The 18915-nt window shown below is 39.3% G+C and overlaps 1 protein-coding gene and 1 long non-coding RNA gene across 4 annotated transcripts in view; both read right to left on the bottom strand.

The window, feature by feature from the left end:
* The window catches only part of MRTFA (myocardin related transcription factor A), a 201982-nt gene that overhangs the window by 167244 nt on the left and 15823 nt on the right, over positions 1-18915 (bottom strand). The window contains exons 2-3 of one of the 3 annotated variants that reach the window (XM_082420586.1): positions 13915-14088; positions 2026-2087 (exon numbers count right to left, since the gene is read on the bottom strand). The exons of 1 other annotated variant lie outside the window; for it this stretch is intronic. In XM_082420586.1, the coding sequence (XP_082276712.1) occupies positions 2026-2087; position 13915 (63 nt within the window). In that variant the 5' untranslated portion in view covers positions 13916-14088. Of the gene's footprint in view, positions 1-2025; positions 2088-13914; positions 14089-18915 lie in introns of those variants that run through there. One more of the 3 variants, XM_082420583.1, reaches the window with a different exon arrangement.
* On the bottom strand, positions 45-2018 carry LOC309641090. Its single transcript, XR_014252520.1, has 2 exons — positions 1796-2018; positions 45-1724 (listed from the first exon to the last, which is right to left on the bottom strand). It is a non-coding gene; the product is annotated as an uncharacterized lncRNA (long non-coding RNA).

Genomic DNA, 18915 nt, shown 5'->3' with positions numbered 1-18915 from the left:
TAAATCCTTTAGAAACATATCCTACACATTTAAAAAAAAAAAAAAAAAATGTATGTTAATTTCTTTACAAGTCTGATGGCAACAGTCAATTCCCTCAGTCAGTCAAAATATACACATGGGGAATTTTTTGGTATTTTTGAAGAAGATTAATTTGCATTGGTTCAGGGACTTTTGCAGAAGTTTCCCAAAACAGCAGTACTGTATTTTATTTACCCCATTTGTAACTACAAACAAAGATCAAGAAAAAATGCACCTATAAACAACCACAATTCACATTTGCTTCGAGCTATGAAAATATTAAGCTACTCTGACCTCCCCTGCACCAACTTCAGCGAACCCTGGATCAAGAGTCTCAGCTTCCAAAACAGCACAGGTGTCTCTAATTTCAGACCTGCTAGTCTCCTCTCTGACTCTGGCTGAATCAGTAGCAAGCCCAGAAAATAAAAACAAAAAAACTCAGAAGTCATGTAGGTATTTTCTTTCTTCCTCCATAAAAGAATGTTCTAGCAGACACAAATGAAATAGCATATATTAATATATATTTCTATCTCCTCTAAGTGGCTATAATAAAAGTCAAAATAGTTCAAGATAGTGATATTCACGATATTATCCATCTAGACTTGAAAAATTGTAATATCAATGAACTTTACAGTTTATGGTACCATGCCAAACCTTTACTAGGCATTCAATAAATGTTAGTTCCTTTCTTTCCTTTCCATTAATTCTTAGTGTATTTCCATAAAACAGTTCCTGCTCATTATACCCCAATATATAGCAGGAAAATAGAAAAAAGATAATTTCCTCACTGAACACCTAGATCAGACTCTGAAAATTCAGGCCACCAGATCTGATGATGAAGGCACTGATTTGCAAAAGTTAAACTTTACTCTCTCTACCTCCCTTCCTAGGCAGCAGTGTCAGTTCCAAGGACCATTTGCAAAAGTTAAACTTTACTCTCTCTACCTCCCTTCCTAGGCAGCAGTGTCAGTTCCAAGGACCATGTTCCTTCTGCTACTGGAAGTGGCTCAACTGTTTTTCCCCGTAGCAATATATTAGCAGTTCCTGTTCTTTGTGACTGGAAGCCAGTCTCAAGAAGCTATTCTATTCTAAGTGCAGGTGCAGCAAGAGTCCAAAGATTGTCATCAACCCAGAGAACCCCATGCTCAAGTTCACAGGATTCTTGGTTGGAGGATTTGGGGAGTACTGCCATTGGTTTTTTTGGCTACCAATTTCACTCTCCAAATGATCCAAGTTTCCTGCACCAATGAGCAATGGGGTCTCCACACACCTAAGATTATGGGGAACTAAAACTACATGAAACAGCACTAGTCCCTACTTTGACAGGAAATGTTCTGCCAAAAATAGGTTTGCAGAGCTGTGTGAAGCTGCCGTCTATAGCCCTTTTTTGTGGGCATCTGATACAAGACAGATATATGAGCCAAAGTCATATCTGGTGTACTTTTGTTCAGACTCCGGAGCTTAAGATAGGAACACAAGCATGCTGTGTCAAAACAAACTCTAGTGGTTACAGATGGACAGATTCTGTCATCAGTAACAAAATTTATAGCTGTCAGTGATGGTCTGGTTACTATCAAGATAAGCCCTTCGATTGCATCTAGTCTACCATTCACATAAGCTACTGAATTTTAGTGACCAGAAGAATTAGCTAGCCTGTCACCTCCCACTACAAGCTGGTTTACATAATGGCTCCAATACAAGAACTTCTGCCCTCTAAGGAGTGGGTCATGGTGTGTGTGTGCATGTGTGTGAATTCATGGTTCTGTTCTATGACCACCAAAATTTTAAATCGGTTGTGCTGTTTCTTGGCATTCAATACCCTCAGACAAGACACTAGATGTAGTCTACAACACTAAATAAACCACGGTGACAGATCATCATAGGGCCATGCTGAGTGTTTCCATAAACAATAATCAAATCTGATCAATTCTAGTTCAGTGGAACCGAAAATACTAACAAACACCTTAGAAAAGGAGGCAGGAAAGAATAAATAAACCTGGGACCTACCTTGTTTACAATTCCCACAGACAGATGAAATTCAATTCCATGCCAACCATACCTTTCGATCACTAAAACACAAACAGAAAAATAAAAGTTCATGCAATATAAGCAGTTCTTCCAGTTCCTACAGCATATTTGGTTTCAATGGTAAGAAGCTGTTTCTTATCTGCTTTCTGTCCTCTCCACGCCCACAACAGTAGCTGAGTGTCACTGGCAAAAAGGCCCAGATATGTGGAGTTAAATAACAGGTAACACTGATTGAATACTTATTATATGCTAGGCACTGTTCTAAGTGCTTAAATGTACTAACTAATTTAATCCTCACAACAACCCTATGAGATACTCTTATTAACTCATTTTACATCCAAATGACAACTGGCCTATACCTCTGAAAATTGCTCTTGTGTTAAGAAATGCCTCTTAAATAAATGTAGGCCATCTCAACCACTGTGGCTGGGCTGTCTCAATGGTTGATATCTATATATGTTCCATATTCATCCACTCATTATACATTTAAGTCCCCATGGTGGGCTGAGCACTATAGTAGATGCTAAACATGATTTATTCTCTGCCCTTTAGGAGTTGAGAAACTAGTTGGGGAGATCAGACTAAATCCAAGAAATGGTTCAAGAAATGGAATGCCCTATTATGAGGTACACTCTCTTTGTGCAATCATTCAGTGAAAAAATGAATAACCTTTGGGAAAAGGAAAGGAAAGCTTTACAGAAGAGGTGCCTTAAAGCTGGACCTTTAAAAAAAAAAAATTGGCAAAGAGAGGAGAAAGGTTCTTCAGGAAAGGAAACGAGAACAAAAACATGGTGGTGGGGACAGACAGACTCTATCTGAGGTCCTTCACAATCTGATCCCATCCAGTCTGACTAGCCTTTGCCTTGGCCGCTGACCTCCCTCCCCATCCCCGTTAGCTATACCAGACTTCTTCCTTCTAGGATACACAATCTTTGATAGCTCCTTTGTTTCTCCTACTGCCTTGAATGTTTTCCCCACCTTTTCCCTGGTGGGTAACATTAAACTAGTCCTAGTATACAGTAGGCACTCAATAAGATATAGCCATTATTGTAAATAATATTGTTTAAGATTCAATTGAAACATTTTTCTGTAACTTCCAATTCTCCAGAGTTAATCTACTGGCCTCTCTGCCACACCTACATGGCATTTGTCCATTTTTCCATTACAATGATAAAACATTCTACTGTCCCCAGGTTTCCTTTTTTTTTCTCTTACTTGTCTGAACAGGTAACATCTTTTCTACAACTCTATATCCCCCAAGACCTAGCACAGTGTCTGGCATGTAACAGGTGCCCATCATATGCACTTGTTGACTGAAGGCCCAACTAACTCAAATTTACAAAATGAATAACGATAGGATTCTTCTAAAAAGTGAGCTCATTTAGTACACTTAAACAATTCAGTCTGTCAAAAATCTAATGCACTTTTACACCTTCATGAATATGTCTGCTACATAATTATACCAACAAGTCATGCACAAAAAAGTCAAAGTGGATTCACCAAACACTACCGCTTGATGACAAAATGAGGTCCTCATCCATGTCAATGGACACAGGAGAAATTAACTGAATTGATTATTTAGATATTATGGCTGGTGACCTTTCTCAGTGAACGGATGCCACAACTTTGTAGGCAGTATGTATGTTTAAATAGGTATTTAGACTGGCTTTAGTCACGGGCGGTAGAGGTTACAAATTTAGAAGTCCAATCATAAATCCAAGGTTTATTTATAGAAACTTTCCATATGGTAAGAGTTAAAAAGTAAAACAGCAGCCATTTTCTTTGCCGAAAACAAAAGGTAGCAGAGCACCGAAGGACCAGACCTTCTCTTGACTCTGCTCTTGGCACTGCTTAAAGCAGAGGAAGAAATGTGCAGGGCAAGCAGGAGCCTCGCTGAAAATCAGTCACCCACAGCAACCGGCCTTTTGAATGTCTATGCTATTCAAGGCTTAAGTATTAATTTATACATGCCCGTGTTCATTGAAAGAACAATTTGTGGCTTGGAACTTAAAAAAGTGTTCTAATGTGCTAGTTTGTCCAATATTAATCGAGTCTGCCAGGTTTGAACATGCCAAGCTTAAAATACTCTCTAGATCGTTATGCAAAGGTATGAGCTCAATCCTTTATTCTCAGGAAAAGGAACTTAGGGAGAATGACTAAAGCAACAGTATTTCAATGAAAGCCATAACAGAAAAAGTCAACTAAATAATGATGAGTTACTATTTTTAAATATCTGAATAGAAATAAGATACAAGCTAATGACAGATTTCTTACAATTATTAATCTCACCTAAAATGAGATCCTGGGGTTTTAGTTCCAAGGTGTCAGAGAATGTATTTTGAAACTGATTTCTACATGAGACCATCTCATAAAAAGGTTGTTTTAGTCATCCACTGACTAAGCCCCTTCAGAATCGAAGTCTAACTTACTTTATATTGAAATAAATTATATTTTTTATATGAACAGTATTATAAGCAAAGTTTTTTTAATCTTTTACTTTATCAGCTTTAGAAAAATTCTAATAAAACCCGGAATGACTAAATTTTTATAAATAAACCTCAGAAGCTCACACATCCAGTCCCTTCAATTTCAGTTGGGGAACCAGAGCAGAAGGGGTTCAATGACTTGATAACAGGAAGACTGGGACCAGAATCTGATTACTAGTCCAATTTATTTATTCTACTACATACTACTAAACACACTGTTTTATTAAGACAGAAAATGTTTTGGAAATTACAACAGAAGAAAAGTTTAAATAACTACATTCATTCCCTGAGAAGAATTTAAAAATTAGATGTGTGCCCTGAAGATTTGGAAATGCTGACCCTTAAAAACTTAGGCAGTAGAAGACTACAGCAGTTATTTTCAATGCTTTTGGCTCAATGACCTGTAGAATCTTTGCTAGAGGTTTAGCTTTAAAAGGTTTTTCTTACATCCCTAAGGGTATGGGAATAATTTTTACAATCTAAGATGACATTATCCTTACCTTCTAAAATATAAACTTCACACACACACACACAAAAAGCAATTTCGGGACTTCCCTGGAGGCACAGTGGTTAACACTCCGAGCTCCCAATGCAGGGGGCCCGGGTCCGATCCCTGGTCAGGGAACTAGATCCCACATGTATGCTGCAACTAAGAGTTTGCAAGCCACAACTAACGAGCCTGCCTGCCGCAACTAAGGAGCCCACCTGCCGCAACTAAGGAGCCCATGTGCCACAACTAAGGAGCCTGCCTGCTGCAACTAAGGAGCCCACCTGCCACAACTAAGACCTGATGCAAACAAATAAATAAATAAATGAAAAAAAATCACAAGAGAAATTAGAAAATATTTAAAAAGCAATTTCATAGAATTCAGGGTCTTCTTTCAAACAAATATTTCTTCTGAACGAATTCTACTGTCTCATTTTAATTTGCAGGGAAAAGATGCAAAAAATAAAAGTAACAAAAAAATAAAATGGAAGGAGAAAAAAAGGAAAAGGAGGAAAGAGGAAAGAAAAATCAATATAAAGGTTTGACTCTGATATCAAAAAAGGAGGAGAAAAACAATTCCCAATTAAATAAGTGAACTGTGGTTTTTAAGCAATCAGCCTCTACAAGGTATGGTTACATACCTCCTCAAACTGAACACCTAAAAAAAATATCTTAACCTCATTTTGCCTGATTCCTCTATTTGCTCTTTCTTCCACTTCCAAAGATAGAGTATTAAGTGGAGTGGGCCTCCTGGAACAAGTAAGGGAGTCAGAAATGTCGGTCCATGCAGCCCCCTCGAAGTGCCGGTACTGGCTGGAGTTACTAGAGTCTCAAAAGGGGAGTCGAGAAAGACCGCTGCGTTCCCAGAATGTGTCTATAACCTCCTCTAGAAGAGACTAGAAACCTGCTGCCTTTCACATGCACCAAAAGCCCTTCCTTTCCTACTATCCATTTAACTTGGATACAAAAATTACAGTTAATATAACAATTAATTAAGGTGACAAGTGGAAAAAGGAAGCAATACCATAGGTACTATATATACATATATATTATAGAGGGAGGGAGGGAGGGAGGGCATAAGTAAGACCCGGCTGGTCAACCCAGCTGCAGCATTCAGCATTCAACCTAACATATGCTTGGTAAGGCACTAGAACACAGACAATACTTTACAAATAAAAAACTAAAATCTCAAACCCTCCACTCATAAGAAGAGTTTCCAACTCTATCAAAGCTCCCAGTTTCACCTTCCCCTGCCGTCACCCCATAACAAGCAATGGAAGCATCTCCTATTTCACTGTGTATTAAGACTCAGATGTAACTCCGGATGGGCAGATATAGCTATCACTTTTTGAAACTGCAAAGCAAAATCCAGGTGTTTGAACATCTGTTCTCTTATGTGACTCTCCTAACACTGTAAGGTGGTATTGGTGGAGAGTAAACCGCAGCAAAGCCCCTATTACGAGTGGATTCACAAAGGAGTCCGTCTATCAGTGTTCTAATTATGTTTAGACCTCAAAGCTGACTCAGACACCTCCGCAGCAAGTCTTAAATAAACATGTACATTCCTATTTTCTTAAACAGAATAAAATCAATAGTTTTTATTATTCCTTGCTTTTTTCCCATAATAAATTATTTTAATTTTTCAAAATAGGTAATACGTACCTATGGTTTAAAAAAACCTAACAGTGCAATGAGCATATAGTGAAAAGTAGGTCTCTTTCCCACCCAGTCCCCTAGTACTTCTTTCCAGAAAGGATTTCAAGTTTCTTGTAAGTTAACATTTTCTTAATGACTGAATCGCTCTCTTGTGCTTACAAATGTGGCTGCAGCTGAATGACTTGGCTGGTTATCACACTACCGGAGAGAGCACATCTCCACCATCACTGAAAAGGAGTGTCTGAGCGGGAGGGACCAGCCTTCAGTGCGGCATGGCACATTTGTGCCCTCCCCGTACACACTCCCACTCATGTGCATGCACATGAGGAGAGGGTTCTTTTGTGTATATGTGTGGTAAAATATACATAAGATTTACCATTTTAACCATTTTTAACTGTAAAATTCAGTGGCATTAAATATATTCACAATGTTGTGGAACCATCACCACTATCCACCTCCAAAACTTTTTCATCATCCCAAACAGGAACTCTGTACTCATTAGACAGTAACTCCCCATTTCCCCTCCCTCTAGCCCCCAGTAACGCTATTCTACTTTCTGTCTTTATGAATTTACCTATTCAAGGTACTTCATATGAGTGGAATCATACAATTTTTGTCCTTTTGCGCCTGGCTTCTTTCACTTAGCATAATGTCTTCAAGGTTCCCATGTTGTAGATTGTTTCAGAATTTCCTTCTTTTTTAAGGCAGAATAATATCCTATCGTATGTACATAACACATTTTGTTTATCCACTCATCAGTGGAGGGACATTTGGGTTGTTTCCATCTTTTAACTATTATGAATAATGCTGCCGTGAACGTTGGTATACAAGTATCTGTTTAGGTCCCTTCTTTCAATTATTTTGGATATTTGCTTAGAAGTAGAATTGCTGTACCTATGGAAGTTCTGTGTTTAACTTTTTTTAAAAAATAAATTTATTTATTTATTTTTGGCTGCATTGGGTCTTCATTGCTGCACACGGGCTTTCTCTAGTTGCGGTGAGCGGGGGCTACTCTTCTTTGCAGTGCACAGGTTTCTCACTGCGATGGCTTCTCTTGTTGCGGAGCATGGGCTCTAGGCACACGGGCTTCAGTAGTTGTGGCATGCAGGCTCTAGAGTGCAAGCTCAGTAGTTGTGGCATACGGGCTTAGTTGCTGTGTGGCATGTGGGATCTTCCCAGACCAGGGATTGAATCCATGTCCCCTGCACTGGCAGGTGGATTCCTAACCACTGCGCCACCAGGGAGGGCCCCCTGTGTTTAACTTTTTGAGGAACCACAAAACTGTTTTCCACAGTGGCTGGCTGCACCATTTTACACCAGTGATACACAGGGTTCCAGTTTCTCCTCCTTGCAGTTTTTTGGTAATAGCCATCCTAATGGATGTGAAATGGTATCTCATTGTGGTTTTCCTTTGCATTCAAAGGAGAGGATTCTTATGTCTATGGCTTCAAAACATTTTGCATTTGAAGGTGTTCCTATGGCACTGGTCCATCTCCACCCCACAACAAGTGTCTTATCATCTGGCTCTTCATCATGGTTCTCAAGTGTCTACCACTCATTCAGTGCACTACTCACTTCAAATCTTGCACACTATGACTACCACCATACTCCACTCTGCCTTCTCTGCATGTCTTAATATCCTTTCATCTATGCTTTTTGGCTTTCTTCTCAAAAAATGTTGATCTATTTATAACCAGACACTGCCAGTTTAATCAACACACTCCTTCAATTTCTGGAAGAAGTGACTACTCACAGCACTTTTGGCACTTCAAGTCTTCTCAAGAATCGTCAACAATGCTCAAAAGTTGTTTCTTGACTATCTAAGGCACTTGCTTTTCTTTTTCTTGGTTTTGCGTTAAGAACTCTTTTGGATGCTTGAAAATGACAGAAAGTTGATCTCTGGATAACCAGTTTTACCATAGGCATTTTCATGCTTATTTCTACCTGCATTTAAGCAGAGCTTGCAGATAAATAAAATAAATACATTAAACTTCTCAGTGCTCAAGAAGAACACAACAAAAATGACAAAATATCAAATACTTTTGTTAGTATCCCACAATAAATTGCTATTTGTCAACAGTGCCTAGAACATGGTAGGCACTTGATAAATATTTGTTGAATGAATGGTTTAAGAAGATATAATATGGCAGCAGAGAATGTAGGCTTTGGAGTCAGATCTGGATTTGTATGTCAGCTCCTACCTTTATTAGCCATATGATCTAGGGATAAGTTGCTTAGCTTCTCTGAGGCTCAGAGACGCTAAAAAATAATAGATGGATAATACCACCTATCTTTCAGAATAACCATGAAGAGTTGTTATTGGTGGTATATTCAAACATATAAACTGCTTTGTTGGTATCAACTCTAGGTGCTGCAAAAGCATGGATTTAAGTAAAAGAAACAGTTCAATAGCTCACAATTCGTTTATCTATCAGTGATTATTCATTTATTTAGTAATGGCCTACTATGTGCCAGGCACTGTAGTTGCAAAAGACACATCAGTGATCTAGAAAGACATAGATCCTTGCTCTTGTGGAGCTTATATTCTAATACGGAGAGACAGATAATAAAATAATAAATATAATAAGTAAACTACAAAGATCTTAAAATGTAATGAATGCTTTAGGGAAGAAAAAGAAAAAGTAGATCAGAAAAAAGGGAATAAGAAGTGTTGGGGGAAGAGGACTTGCAATTTTTAAATAAGATGATCAGAATAGGCCTCATTGAGAAAGCGACAGAAGCAAAGATTCGACAGTCATGAGAGATTCAGCCATGCAGATATCTAGAGGAAGAGCATTCCAGAAAGAGGAAACAGACAATGCAAAGGCCCTAAGACAGAAGCAGGACTGTCATGTTCAAGGAACGGCAAGAAAAGTAGTGTGGCTGCAGCAGAGGGAGCAAGGGGGATATAGTTAAGTAAGGTCAGAGAGGTTACTACAAGACCAGATAATATAAGGCCTTACAGGATTCTCTACTCGGAGTGGAACGGGGTGGGGGGCCAATGCAGGGGAGCCACTGCTTTTCTTTTTTTTTTTTTAAGTGGCTTAAAAGAAACAAAAATTTGTTATCTTACAGTTCTGAAGGGCAGAAGTCCGGCACAGGTCTCAATGGGCTAAAATCAAGGTGGTGGTAGGGATGAATTGTTTTCTGGAACTCTTGGGGAGAATGTTTCCTTGCCTTTTCCAGTTTCTAGAGGCTGCCTACATTCCTTGGCTTGGAGCCACTGCTTTTGAACAGAGGAGTGACATGACCTGACTTAGGCATATGAATGGTTCAGGCTGCTGTGTTGAAAACAAAGGAAAGGGTAGAAGCTGGGAGGTCAGTTAGGAGGCACTACAATAATCCGGGCAAGAGAGGACAGTGGCTTGGACCACAGCGGTAGCAGCAGAGAAGGTGAGACGTGGCTGATTTTGGATATATTTTGAGGGTGGGCCCAGTAAGTTTTCATGGCAGACTGGATGTGGGGTATGAGAGAAAAATGAGAGTCCAAAGTTTTGATCAGAGCAACTAAAAGAGTAGGATTGTCGTCAAATAAAACAGGGAAAGCTGTGGGTGGAAAAAATTAAGTTTAGAGAAGAAAATGAATAGTGTACTTTTAGTTTTGTGTATGTTGTTTGAGATAGTTGGCCTTCCAACATTTCCAACAGGTAAACAGGGTCAGATTGATGAAATAATGGTTTTTAAAAGCATTTCCATTTTACTATCTTGTAACAGATGATAAACTATAGGTTAGTTTGGCCTAGATGCTACCATTTTATAACAAATTAATTTTAGCAGTTACAATATACACAAAAAAAAATTCTCATAGTTTGATGCTGTTTAATTCCCAATGACTGACTGTATCCTTTAAAGCTTGAAAATCAGAACTAAAATTCATTCCACCCTACAGGTATAGGTAGGGGGTCAAATCACAGTAAGTGAGGAGAAATAAGAAAATAGTAACAATAATAAAATAATAAAATACAATGAGCTCCTGGCATCTGAATTCTTCAGCCAACACTGAGTTCTTCATCTGATGGCAGCTGGAGGATTCCAGTGATCCTAACACGATCATCTGCAGTCTCACATACTCCTCTTGTTCTAAACACAAATTTTTCTCTCCTTCTGTTCCCTGGAAGGTCCCAAAAGAAGAGAACAGTCCAGAGCCTGAGAACAAATGCATCTAGAGAGAACAATAAAGAGAGGAGCCCACACAGAACTAGTACCACACCCACATTCTGAGTCAAGGCCATGGGAGAAATCGCAAAATCACATCATCTCAGGGCTGCAAAGGGATCATCATGTGTCAACAAATATTTTCCAAGTGACCATGTGCTAGGTGCTAAGGATACACAGATGATTATGACAAAATTCCTATTCAAGGCATTGTATGCTAAGTACTTTACTAGAGGAATTAACTAAGGGTTATGGGAGAACAAAGGCAAGAATAAAGGAGCAGATTTTCAAAATAAATTGCCAAGAATTAACTTACGATCACCATGTCCACCACCTCCTACCAATCTAACATATAGAAGACTCATCTAGTGCTTCAGGCTAAGGAGAAAGCAAGGTTGTGGTCCTTGCAGGGCTGGGACTTGTAGCCTCTTAGAATCAGTCTTGTTCTCTTACATGGTTGGTTAAAGAAAAGTAGTTAAAGGCAGTTATGATCATTTACATCCCCCCTTCATCTCTTTTCCACCAAAAAAACTTGGATCACGGGAAAACACTGTTCTAAGTCCAACCATTCACTCAGTGCCAACCTCCAAATTTTTAAAAGGTAGTACTTAATCCTTTAAAATATTTGCCGAAAGAAAACAGTGCCTTCTCTTCCTGTCCTAAAGGAAATTTTATTTCACCTAGGCTATTTACAGAGATCTAAGTTACAACTTTAACTTCTAGAATAAACCTAACCATAACCACTTCCAAGCCACGTGTCTTTTCTGCTGGCCCAAGTTCTAACCCCTCCACCTCCCAAGGCTTAGGAGTCTTTCTAGTTCTGAGTCTTCCAGCACTCTTACTTTTCATTGTACCACCAATTGTGACTCTCAAGAATCCAGCCACAAAGTACTATGGGAAATTACTCTATTAATCCACAAACCATATTTCATCTTCATTTTCCAGACGAAATCTCAAAGGCTTGTAATGCACAGTGTCAAAAGTATCATCTGTCTTTACACATGTCTAAAGGAAAAAACTTATCTCTGACTTACGAGTTTTCACTTATTGGTAATCTCTCTATATCCAATAGAAACATACTTTACCATGATAACATATTCCAGCAAACTGCTGCTATCTCAGCAATTACAATTGAGTATATGCTTTCAATAGTGAGTCAGGCCCTGGGAGTGGTTTAGCACATGGAATTTCACCAGCTGGCATCTACAATTAGATTCAAGGAGGCAAATGGAATTTTTCTATCAGGTTTTTCCAAAAGTTAACTAGTTCTTAAACTGATTATACCCTTCTGAAGTATTTACAGATGAAATGATATAATGTCTGGGATTTGTTTTTAAATACTAAGGCGGAAGAGGGGAGCAAGGTTAAACAAGATTGGTCATGTGCTGATAATTGTTGAAACTGGGTGACAGGTCCATGGTGGTGGTTGATTTTATTAGTCTCTTTACTTTTACATGTGTTTGAAATAGTCCATTATAAAGATTTTTTTTTTTTAACTTATGTCATGATCTGGTGAACCTGAAAAACAAAGAACAAAGTGATTCTTGGAACCAATGAGCTCCATAATCTACCAGAATAAAAACTGTTCATTTTTTAATATGTATCTCGAATTTAACACTTATTTCTCACTGAACAAATACTTATCAAGCACATCTAGCAGGTTCCAGGCACCAACCTGAGTTCTGAGGATACAATGATAAACTAAATTCTCTCTCCCTCAAAGAATCCAGTAGTAATCTGTTTTATGAAAGAGGCAAGCACACAGTGTCACAGACCAAACAAGAGGGAGATCTAATCCAACTCTGGCCAATCGGGAAAAGGTTCCCAGGCACCATCTAAATTAATTCTGAAAGATTCAACCCAGAGAAACAAATCATTTCTTTTTTTCCCATGCTGACCTTCATCATCTCACAGACTGTCAGATCAAAAGGAAAATGCCTTCCTTTATGAACTAAAGTATCCATTTCCCTATAACGCAGAAATTATCAAACTGTCATTCATTCAACAAATATATATTAAAAACCTACCACGTGCCAGCACGTACTAGACAAAAAAAGATAAAACATGGTCCCTGCCCTCATGTGGTTTATAATCTCAGAGCACAGAAGGACAAAAACAAGCAAGTAAGCAAGCCATCAAGCAGAAAACTAATTACAAACTTCTCCAAGTTACAAAGAAATCAAAGAAGGAACTTTATGAGTAGAAAGAATCTACTTTGTAAACATGGTGATAAGGAAAGTTGAACAACTATCATCATACCAAGGGATGATAATGTAACTGACTGAAGGGGGGAGGGACTAGGTGGTGAGGTCAGCATAGATAAAGCATGTGTGCAATGTAGGTCATGGGAAGAAATCTGGATTTTATTCCAAGTGTCATGGGAAATGGTTGGAGGTGAGGGTTTTAAGCAGAGAAGTGACATGATTCAGTTTATGTTTTTAAGATCATTCCTGCTACTCTGGAGAGAATGGATTGAAAGAGAATAATAATTTTTACCAAGAGGAATTTTAGATGAGTAAAACCAAAATTGATTGTGGCCAGTAAAAATCATGTCTGCATTCCATTACCAATCTAAAATCTTTTAAATTACCCTACTTAGTCCAGGCTTCACCTACAGTTTTTTTTGTTTTGTTTTGTTTTTAATGCTTACTACCAATGGGTGATGACCTCTGAGGAGCTCTCTGGGAAGCTGAAACAAGCCTAGATGCCTGGGGGTAAGCATTTTTCTCATTCTCCAATTGCCAAAGTCAGATTAATTTTCATTTACTCATCTCCTAATCCACAATCAGCTTCTTGACTGAAAGGCAAGGAGTAGGGACCTTCCTCAAGTTTTTCAGGTAACAATAAACTTTACTGAACATCTGATGAGGAATGTGATCGCACAACCTTTCTTATTGCCAACTATGCCCCAGGTGGGAACTCTACTATGAAAGCAATTCTAATTTTCCTGTCCAAATTGGCTAGATCTCAGAAAGATGCCTAAAGCAAACCCATTTAATTCTGTTTTTAAAAAAGCTTTCTCATTCCGAACTCTAAACAAGAATAAATTTCCTTTCTTAAAAAAAAATTTATCTATTTATTTACTTGGCTGCGCTGGGTCTTAGTTGCGGCATGCGGGATCTTCAGTTGCAGCATGCAGGCTCTTAGTTGCATCATGCGGGATCTAGTTCCCTGACCAGGGATGGAACCGGGGCCCCCTGCACTGGGAGCATGGAGTCTTAACCGCTGGACCACCAGGAAAGTCCCAAGAATAAATTTCTAATAGCATTTGTAGTTAATAAAGAAAGAAAAACAAATTCCATTGTCAAGCCCTGAGGCACGTGACTAAGCAACCTTGATAAAGGCACTAACAAACCAAGTTACGCTCAAAGAGATTTTACTCAGTTATTTGAAAAACAGAATGGAAAGAGGAGCGATAGTACCAACATCTGTGGGGCTACACCTACATTGCATCACTTAATCTTGATATTATTCCTACAAGAGAAATATATCCCCCCTTTTACTGATAAGGGCACAGGCCCAGAGAAGTTGATACTAGCTCAGGGTCACACAACCATTAAGTGGCTTCCATGGCCCATACTCTTTCCACTAAACAAACGTTTAAATAGAGATCTAAATTACAGAAAGTCTTCCACATGACTAATGTACTAATAGATAAATAAGTTTACACATATGTGTATGTGTGTGTGTGTGTGTGTGTGTGTTTCATCTGGGAGTCTAACCACCAATTGTAATATTTCTTCAGCGGGGAAAGTGTTTAGGATTCCTACTTGGAGACAGACCACCAGAAAGCACCTCTGAAGAGACAAGGGAGTTTGGTGGCAAAAGCTATCCAGGTTATTTGCCCTTAATGAAGCCAAAGGAGCTTCTCCTTGAAGGCAGCATATACTTTCTTGGGGCTAGCAGCAGTGACTCCCTAAGAAAAGCTTATAGGGACTCATGTACAAGGACCATTCCAGGATTGTCTCTAAGTGATTTAGGGTGGTGACACTGAGCAACATGTACATGCAAAAACAACTATTCCATCAACAAATAAAACCAAATAAGACAGGACTCCCCTGGTGGCACAGTGGTTAAGAATCTGCCTGCCAATGCAGGGGACACGGGTTCAAGCCCTGGTCTGGGAAGATCCCACATGCCACGGAGCAACTAAGCCCATGCGCCACAACTACTGAGCCTGCAAGCCACAACTACTGAAGCCCGCGCGCCTAGAGCCTGTGCTCCGCAGCAAGAGAGGCCACTGCAATGAGAAGCCTGCGCACTGCAACGAAGAGTAGCCCCCGCTCACCGCAACTAGAGAAAGCCTGCACGCAGCAACGAAGACCCAATGCAGCCAAAAATAAATAAATAAACAAACAAGACAGTGTACACGAAAGCCCCTAACAGTGTCTAGCATAAAACAGATAATAAAAGCAAGTTTCTTCCATTCTCTGCTCTGAGTTATTTGTACAAAAAAACAAATAACTGCTGGACGGAGCCACAACATCTTACTTAGTTGGAAAAATTGATGAAATTCTCTGTCAAACCCAGCCAGATTGAGTTTAAATATCTGGGCCTATATTTGCTAAGAACATCAGGGACACAACCACCAACATTTCAGAAGTCAGAAGTCTTCTCTTAAGGGTTATTTTATTTCCTCCATCATTCAACAGTATAGCAAATGGACAAAAAGGTATCTTTAAAGCAAGTCTCCCCAAGAGCTGAGTGCAACACAACTCAGCAAAACCACCACAGTATCACTGCAATCTACGTTACAATCTGCATTCCTCCACTTCTATGATCACTGAGTGGTTGTACACAACCTGGCATATTAAATCATTACTAAATACTTCATACTAGGGCAAATTATTCTTCAACTATTTTAATGGTTTAACTTTTGAAATGGAATGATCTTTTCTATAAAATATTCTTTTAAATTAATTCTATCATTTAGATGCTCTGAGATTCAGGCTCTGAGGTGAACAATCTCCTACTGTAACTGAAGTTGAGATAGTGTGAAATGGTAATGACTGCTGGAGTGAACACAGTGACAAACGTAAGGATCAAATGAAAATCACAGAAGGGCCTTTTGGGATTAATGCTCTTACAGGGGAAAAAAACTCAGACTAAAGAGCTTAGACAACTTGATCAATACTGCACCGCTTACGGGACTTCCCTGGTGATCCCGTGGTTAAGAATCCGCGTTCCAATGCAGGGGACGCGGGTTTGATCCCTGGTCAGGGAACTAAGATCCCACATGCGATGCAAATACTGAGCACGAGCGCTCTAGAGCCCACGTGCCACAATTAGAGGGAAGCCCGCATGTCGCAGAGAAGAGCCTGTGCGCTGCAATTAAGACCCGACACAGCCAAATAAATAAATAAAATTCTTTTTGAAATGTCACATCTTATTAGTGACAAAATGAGGGTTTTTTTAAGCCCCAAGCCTACTGATGCCCCGTTGGCCAGCTGACCTCTCCCTAATAATAATAGCTAATAATAATAATAATAATACTTACCAGATAATTACAATGTGCCAGGTGCTGTACTGAGGGTTTTACGTATGTGATCTCATTTAATCTCACCACAATCCTATGAGGAAAGCATTTTGTAAATAAGGAAACCAGGATTCAAACCCAAGTCTGTCTGATGCCAAAGTCTTTTGTTTCAACCACTACACTAAGCCTCTCTGCTTTCCATTCATTCATTCATTCATTCATCAAATACTCGCTAAGCAAGGATAATGTGTCAGGTACTGTCTCAGCCCTAGAGATACTAGTGATGAAGACAGACAAGGTCCCTGCCCTTATGGCTCTTACGGTAACAAGTAAAAAATAAGCACTTCAGATATGACTGATAAGTGTTGGGGGGGAAAACAGTACTGTGATAAGAACTATAGAGGCGACATTATGCTACCTACCAGACATAGATGAAAACACTGAATATGTAAAAGACTACCACCTCATGTCCATTAGCATGTCTACTACGAAAAAAAATAACAAGCACTGGTAAGGATGTGGAGAAATTGGAACGCTTGTGCACTGTTGGTGAGAATGTAAAATTAAAGTAAATTTAATCTTAGACAGTGAAATGACTAAATAAGATTCTGAATCCTTCAAAGATAAAAGGTATTTGAAATAATATATTCTGAAAGGCAGACAAACCACAGTCCTCTCTTTAGTATGATACTAATTTTAGCACAGGCATAAGTAGAAACAATTTTAATCAGAGAAACGTGTCAATGAGCATAACAGATCTTTCCAAATTAAAATAAACTATCGGGCTTCCCTGGTGGCGCAGTGGTTGAGAGTCTGCCTGCTAATGCAGGGGACACGGGTTCGAGCCCTGGTCTGGGAAGATCCCACATGCCGCGGAGCAACTAGGCCCATGCACCACAACTACTGAGCCTGCGCGTCTGCAGCCTGTGCTCCGCAACGAAAGGCCACGATAGTGAGGCCCGCGCACCGCGATGAAGAGTGGCCCCCACTTGCCGCAGCTAGAGGAAGCCCTCACACAGAAACGAAGACCCAACACAGCCAAAAATAAATAAATAAATAATAATTAAAATAAACTATCAAGATTACACACGTATGCAATTCCAACGCCCACTTCTTTTTTCCTCATTCTCATACTCCTGTTAACTTTCTTTCATTCAGTGCTTCTGATATCTCAGCACAGAGACAAACTCTGATGACTGTACAGGTACAGGCAGTTCATTAAGCTCTCTTACTGGACTCAGATTGCTGCTGTGGGAACTGCCTGCTCTTAAGTTTCTGGGCTATTATCAGATACAGGCAACTCTTAATCTCCCTGGCTTCCTTCCTAGGGAACTGTGCCAACAAAAGGTGGAGAAAACACCTAGGTCCACAGTTATCTAAAGTACTGTGCTTTTCACCATTATGGAATCTGAGTTACGTGTTACTTACCTTCACAGTAGAATGTACCACCAACGTTTGTTTTATTTATTAAACCCACTTGGTACAGATCTTAATTAGATACACAGAGAGAAAATGGTACAGCTGCCACCCCCCCCACCCTCAATGAATTATAACGTTAATAGGAAGAAAAAGTCTTGGTGAAAAAAAGAAATGCTAAGTTAAAAAACAGAAATGAGGGAATTCCCTGATGGTCCAGTGGTTAGGACTCGGCACTTCCACTGCAGTGGGCACAGGTTCGATCCCTGGGCGGGGAACTAAGATCCTGCATGCCACATGGCAAGGCCCCCTCCCCCCAAAAAAAAAAAAAAAAAAAGGAGAGACAGAGAGAAATAATAAGAGGGTACCATGGGGAGAGGAGAGTCTGAAAACAAGTTTGAGATTGTATTAATCAAGGAAAGTTGTTTTGTAAAGGAGTTAAGCCTTAGGCTAACTTTTAAAATGGGCAAGGACATAGTTTAGGGAAGGGGAGGAAGAAGGCTATTTGGAGAATTCAGGGCAGCCCGATCAAAGTCAGGAAAGGAACAATTATCAGTAGAGAATGATAACCAGTGGTTTTTAAAGTTCTGGTTGAAAACCCATGTAATAACTCTGCTTGGTGACCTATAAAAGTACAAAGCCATAACCAAATTTGATGAAGACAACATACAGCTGCAGACTCGCTATAAGACCAAGAAGCAATTTGGTCCTAGCAACACAGTTAAGTCAGTCCCCTCCTCCCTCATAGACTCTGACTAGAAAAGAAATCTGCCATTTCTACAGCTATAACTGAATGATATTCTGAAATGTTTTGCTTCCTCTCATCTGAGAAGTTACTATGTAAAGAGTCTGTTATTAAGCCTATGCTATTTTTCCACAGATAGCAGACTGTAAATGCTCAAGACAAAGAAATAGTAGCTGAAACATTCTAAGCAAGAAGAGCTTACCAAGCCTCTGCTTTTATAAGTAAAATGTAATTTTCATATATATATATATATATATATATACACACATAATCAACTGACAGTTAGCAAGTACTTTATTTGGTCAGGGTTTTACATGTGGTAGATGCTCAGTAACTATCTGAATGAATGGACTGATTTGTACTCAAGGTACTAGGGCCAGGAGAAACCAATTAACTCCATAAAAATGACTGGAGTCAGAAAACTGCACGATAAAGGATGGGATATTTT

This window comes from Balaenoptera physalus (genome assembly GCF_965194825.1).
Source record: "Balaenoptera physalus genome assembly, chromosome: 13".
Classification (NCBI taxonomy): domain Eukaryota; kingdom Metazoa; phylum Chordata; class Mammalia; order Artiodactyla; family Balaenopteridae; genus Balaenoptera; species Balaenoptera physalus.
This window is presented reverse-complemented; position numbering and strand designations above follow the sequence as displayed.